General features: G+C 55.5%; 1 protein-coding gene across 2 annotated transcripts in view; it reads right to left on the bottom strand.

The window, feature by feature from the left end:
- Window positions 1–6188, bottom strand: part of BCOR (BCL6 corepressor) — a 27076-nt gene that overhangs the window by 10645 nt on the left and 10243 nt on the right. Inside the window, exons 6-9 of one of the 2 annotated variants that reach the window (XM_006148887.3) lie at window positions 2149–2409; window positions 1443–1784; window positions 585–910; window positions 2–243 (exon numbers count right to left, since the gene is read on the bottom strand). In XM_006148887.3, coding sequence (XP_006148949.1) covers window positions 2–243; window positions 585–910; window positions 1443–1784; window positions 2149–2409 — 1171 coding nt within the window. The remainder of the gene's footprint in view (window position 1; window positions 244–584; window positions 911–1442; window positions 1785–2148; window positions 2410–6188) is intronic. The other variant, XM_006148888.3, reaches the window with a different exon arrangement.

The following is a 6188-nucleotide window of genomic DNA, read 5'->3' as shown; positions in this document are numbered from 1 at the left end:
CCGGGCGGCCCGCTGCAGCAGGGGCTCGCCAGCATTCTTATTGACAATGAGTCTCCGCGCTTCCGGCGGCATCGGGCGAGACTGGGTGGTCTCTTGGGGGGAACTTGAGCGTGGCAGCTGCGTGGACTGGGAAGACGGTAGCAATTGCTGCAAGCGGTCGAAGGGCTTCGGTTCCTGCTTGGCTGGTGATAGATCGTAGTCTGAACTGGGCTCGGGTCGCTTCCGGAATCTCCGGACGGTCACCTATCACAAAACCGGGCAGTGTGCACAGTCAAGGCTGTGTCCTTCCAACACCCGCCTCTTTCCCCCCTCCTCCTCCTCCCTGCGCAACAAACTGCTCCTGGAGGATACTTTTTCCCTGTGCCTTTTCTTCCCGATGGGGGTTGGGGGGGTGAGTGTCAAAGGAGGGTTGGGGGAAGGGTTTTCCTTGTGACTAGTTTGAAACTTCCGAGTCCCCCAGGAGACATGCCTCTCTAGGCCAGGGGAGTGACGTGAAGGGGAGGAGTCAGGAAAGGAAAGCTCTGTCCCCAGGAGAGGCAGAGAAGCTCGCACAGCCCCAGAGGAAAGCAGGGGTCAAGAGGTACCTTGCCGTCAGCATTCTCCACATAGTAGTCCCCCGTCAGCGACAAGCCGCGCCTGGGTTCCTGAGGTATCAAGTGCTTGGTTTTGCACAATCGCTTCCCCGATGGCTTCTCGCTGTTGTCGGTGTATTTCTGCAGCAGGGAGGCAGCCTGGCAACCCTCTTCCTCGTCTGTGCACAGCACATCTGTCTTCTGGCTTTCTTTAATTTTCTGTTGTTTGGCAGGCGGCCTCGAGGCTGGCGTGCAGCTTGGCTGAGTCTGCTTTTTGCCGCTTGCATTGGTGGATGAAAGGCTCTTCATGGGCGGAGAGCCGGAGAACACAGGCAAGCCTAAATACGGAGGGGGTGGCGGGCGGGCAACTGGAGCGGCTTTAGTTTTTTAAGATATACCAATTATGTTTTCAAAGCATTAATATTTTAATTATCCCACAGTCAAACGGCAAATAGGTTAACCCACGAAATGCCAAGTGCTAAGTTTCTTCCAAGAGGACAGAAGCCAGCTCTTCCTGCTTCCCTGCCCCCACCCACTGGGCCAGGATGCCAGGCGTCTGCCAAGGCTGGTCAGCTGGGGTGCTCGGGACCCAGTGATTGGAGACTGCCTTGGGTCCGGATCAGAGTGCTTAGCAAGGTCCTCCAAGGGGCACCCAGACTCCCCCCCGTTGGCTTGCTGCGCTCCGTAAGGAAGGGAGGCAGCAGTGGGAAGAGGGTGTGCGAGGACCTCAGGAGAGAACTCCTCACCTACTCTATCCTAGCCAGAGCCGACCTCTGCAGCCTGAGGTCCCCTCTGAAGCCCTTTCTGGCTGAGTAGGGGTGATACCCCCTCCAGCAGTGGGGCCGGCACTCAAGGGGAGCCTGTGCGTACCTTGCTCATTGTCACTGGATTTGAGGGACTCTTCTGACCAGCTTCTGTTGCCTTTGGCCTCTGCCCTTTTCCTGCTGGCTTTCTCTTCTGGGATATTCCCCTGGGCAGTGCCCTCGGGCTGAACTGCCTGGCTCACTTCCTTCCTGCTTTGACGGCCAGGTTTGCTCTCTGCTGGCGACACCTGCTGCTCCCACCGTTCTCTAAGGTGCAGCAAGTGGCGTTGCTTTTTAGGATGGAGCCCTGTTAATTCAATGCACACCTTCAGGTTGGTCAGCTCACTATAATGTGGGTCTTCTAAGTGGTTAGAGGAACTGTTTGTCATTTCCCTCTCAGGCCAGTCATCTAATGGAGAAATAACTACAAATTAATCAAAAAGCCCCCTGGGGGGGAACAAACTGTCTTCCGCATCACTAATAGGGCAGGGGGGAGGGGAGGGGTGTGGCCCGGTCTCTGTTGGAGCCTGTCCCAGAATCTTGGGAGGGGGCCTACTTGTCTTTGGCCAGCCCCTGCATCTAGCTTCGGAAGGAGGGGGGCGATGAGTGGCTTCCCTGGACTCCAGGGTGGGGGATAGCACCACTCCACGGCTGCACGCACGGGTCCCCCACCGCCTCTGTCTAAGGGGCAGCCCACCGCACCTCGCACCCGTTGGCTCATAGTGGCCGCATGCATAGGCCCCGAGCAGGCAGCCGAAGACGACCGAGCTCACCTTTAGAGACCCGTCTTCGCTTGGCTTTCAGGAGAGGGTCCTCTGGCATCTCTTCCACAGTAGTCTCAGTGTGGCTGCTGTCACCTGAGACTTTGCGCTTCCTGTCCAGCCGGAGGGTGGGGCTGTGCGGCACATCCGCAGCGGCCTGGTCAGTGGGTGGCTCGCTCCCAGGCTGCCTCTCCACAAAGTACTTCTCCACGGGAAGATCTTTGTCCTCCGGGCCTTCAAAGGGATCACGTTTGTTCCCTGCAGTATACTCGCCTAAAGGCAGGGGAGACAAGGATACAAAAATGAGAAGCCGAAGGTCATGGCTGGATTGGGAAGCAGGGGGGACTGCCAGGCCCAAGGTCGTCGGCTAGTAACAGCACCTTCAGTGAAGGCTGAGATCCTCACACACCGGAAGCAGAGGACTCTCAGAAACAGCACTTCACGGAGGGAGGGCAAGCGGAAGGCCATCGGCAGGTAAAGCGGAGAAGCAAGGCATGTTTCACACCCGTAAGTCTTGGCTACTGGAGATGGGAAGGAGCCAAGATGAGGCAAAGACACCTTTTGAACGCACTGCAGCGCTTCCAGTAGTTAAGCCCACTCAAACCAGGGCTGCCCTAACAATCTCTACAGAAGCGTTTGCCGAGGTCGTTATTTTGAAGCAAATGGAATGTGGATAATCACAAGACCAAGTTTCCTCAAAATGTCATCAAAGGAAGGGAAATGCCCATATTTTCCTGGGCCAATGGGGGAGATGATGAAGTAAGGGGGTTGGGAGACGATGTTGAAAGAAAGTTGAAATCTGGGACCGGCAGATGGCATAATGGTTACATCGCTGGACTCCCATGTAGTTGACCACGGTTCAAGTCCCAGACCCAGCAGCTTAAAATCCACACTGGGTGTGTGTGTGCGTACGTGCTCAAAATCCTGAGAGGAGACCGGAGGAGAAGGGACTGCGGTGTGGCCATCCCCCAGGGGGCGCGGGTGATTTCTTGCTTTATGTCTCTCTGTCTCTCCCATGAATGCCCACACCCTAGAGCAAAAGTCTCTCTCGCTTAAAAAGAAACAGAGAGAGAAAGAGAGAAAGAAAGAAAGGCTAGATCCTTGATGGGCAGAGCCAATGGCCTCTTGCGGAGGGCTCCAGACCTGAGTCCAGGCCAGTGCTGGTGCCTGCAAAATGGGCAGAGGGTGGCAGGAAACCCAGGCAGACTCAGGGGGCTGGGCAGACGGGCCTGGCAAAAGTAACAGCAAGGTTTTCTAGTCCATGCACAAGTTCAGAGGCAACTCCAAAGAGCTCAGTCTGCTGGCTGCACATGCACGGAGGGAAAAGCATCCCACTGAAATCAAGGGGCTGCTTCTATTTCCTGTCGAAAACAGAGGGACACTCCCCCGCAACCCAGGATGCTAGCCACTCCAGCTGGCCCTCCTCCTCTCCACAAACATCTACAGACAAGACTCCAACCCCTTCATGGCTGGCTGAGTCGTCTCTGCCAGGACACTGCTTTCAAAACCACTCAGTCCAGCAACCCTGTGCTGGGCTCCTCACCCACATGGGATATTTCCTTGAATTGTCTCGGCCCAACGCCACTTCCTGCTTCTACTTTATCCCAAGATATCAGCTCATCAATGCCTTTACTGTTGTATATTTTTTCCTACTACCCAGTAAAATATGAATGACTGGCACATAATGACCACCATCAGGTTAATGCTAGCCTATACCTCCTGCTCCCCAGCTCATGGAAAGGTGAGGATGGGGATCCAGCATGCCGCACGTGAGCTCGCCTTTGGCCCCTGAATTGATCCTGCATATCCCGAGGTTTGAGTCTGGCAACACTGGGCGGAGTTGCAGAAGCCAATTTCTTGACAAAATGCTAAGCATGGACCTCCTGTGCTGAGTTCATTTCTGCCTCCCTCGGCCCACATCAAATCCCAGGTCCACTGCTGACCAGCCCTGCACGCCCCCATCAGCTTTCTCCTGGGGGCATTCCCAGCATTTAACGGTGGTCGGCTGTGGGGGTGAGCTTTGCCCTGGCCTTGGCTAACCTGTGCTCTCGATGGTGGAAGGACCCATTCACCCCCTCTTTCAAGGGCATCCCAAAGTGAGTTAAATGGGGCTATCCTCTCACAAAGGAAGGCGACCATTCCTCCTCACTCCTGAAAGTGCACTGAATGGACTGGGAGAGGTCCCCTCCAGGGAATACCACCCCAGGCCTCTGTAGGCATGCCTGGCACTGAGTAGGCACCTGAGAACACGGCCAAAGAGGGCCCCCCTATGTCCCAGCAGAGCCCTAACACGCAGGCTGCCCAAAGCTCTGGTTGTGTTCCTAGACAGGACGCGTGCTGCACTTGGCTCGGCTGGGGCATGCAAAGAGGGCGGGCTGTGGGTTTTCAGCCTGCGACCCTCTTAACTGCTCTGGCAGTAACAGCATGGCTTTACAACTCGGCCCCCTTCAGTTGTAAAGTGGGAATATTACTGCAAGCCGCCTCCCTGGGGTGGGCTTCATAAACACAGGCTGAGCCAAAGGCCGGAGAAATTACTTCCGAAAAGGAGCTACGGCCCTCAGACCAGCTTGAATTTTAGTCCCGATATTTGTGAAATTTTAAGATGTGAAGTCTCCTAGTTATACCATTTGATTTCCCCAGTCCAATCAGCCCTCCCTGAAAGTCCCATGGGAGAGGCTGGAGACACGGTGTAAAAACATAAGGACTGTCTTAAGAAACACCAGGTGCAATTTTAGAAGTGTACCTTTAAGCCCTAAAACAAAAAATTTGCCAGGACCAGCAGTTGGCTAATAATGGCTATGTTGCTGGACTCCCATGGAGCCGACCATGGTTCGAGTCCCGGACCCGGTGGCTTAAACTCATGCTGGGTGCGTGTATATGTGTGCCCAAGATCCCAAGAGGAGAGAGGAGAAGAAGGGATCGCGGTGTGGTCATCCCCCCTGGGGGGTGATTTCTCACTTTCTGTCTCTCCATCTGTCTCTGTCTCTCTGGAGAGCGCACATGCCCTATAGCAAAAACCTAAAAAATTGCCAGAGAGCATGTGTGTTCACCAGAGAGAGAGGTATAGAAAGCAGCTGACTCCATGAGGAGTGGTCGCTCCACAATCCCTTCTCCTCCATTTCTCCCACTTCTGGGATTTGGGGCATGCATATGTATATAGCAGGATGCACGACTCGAACCGTGCAGCCAGCCATGTGGGACCCAGGACCCTTAACCACCACATCACTGGCTGGCTCTACTTTAAGCTTTGAAAGTGGACTCCTCCCACCCCTAAGGAAAGATGGTTCAACCCATGTGGTTTGAAAGCAGGACACTGGGAGATGTCACAATGCCTTCCAGGGCGACCATTAGACAACAACTTGGCCACTGTGGGGCCCTAGGCATAATGAACCGCCCTGCCCTGCCCTGCCCTGCCCTGCCCCTCTTCCTGCAATGGACCTTCCCTTCCCATCAGATTGAGAATGTCTCAACTTGGCATCACACCCTTGAACTCCAGGCCTCACACAGCCACCTGCGTGCAGTACTGACCCTATCTAAGCCATCTTTCTCACGAACGTTTCCACCCAAGTTTTCACGCTCGCTGCAAGTAGTGAAATGCGTTTATACCTCGCACATCTGACCTTTCGCCAAGACGGCTGGCATCTTTTGCCCGCCGAAAACCACCTGGAAAGCCGTATTTCACAGGCTGGCACTAGCGGGCAGTCATCAACAGGACCTGTCTCCCTGCTCCAAGATGACTCGGAGCACCCCGGGAGACAAGGGCTTTCGTTATCTCTGTCCTCTCCAGGGTTTCCCATATGGGAAAAGCTGTGGGACGGCAAGCGGGGGCTCCCCTTCACACACACAGCATGCGCCCCCATTCACGGGAGGCCAGCTGGGGAGCACAGCACGCAGCACGCAAGCTCCACGGACTCCTCTCCTCACCATTCCCCACTCAGCTGGGGGTGGTGCTGGGAGGCTGGGGCTCACCTCATGGACCGCCCCCCCCCCTCCTGCCTCCGGAGGGACCCCAGAGAGCAATGCCTGAGGCGCCTCATCCTGAGCCATCAGCA

The sequence above is a fragment of the Tupaia chinensis genome, unplaced genomic scaffold (assembly GCF_000334495.1).
Source record: "Tupaia chinensis unplaced genomic scaffold, TupChi_1.0 Scaffold000248_2, whole genome shotgun sequence".
Classification (NCBI taxonomy): Eukaryota; Metazoa; Chordata; class Mammalia; order Scandentia; family Tupaiidae; genus Tupaia; species Tupaia belangeri.
The sequence above is the reverse complement of the archived record's forward strand: the minus strand, read 5'-3'. Positions and strand labels throughout refer to the sequence as shown.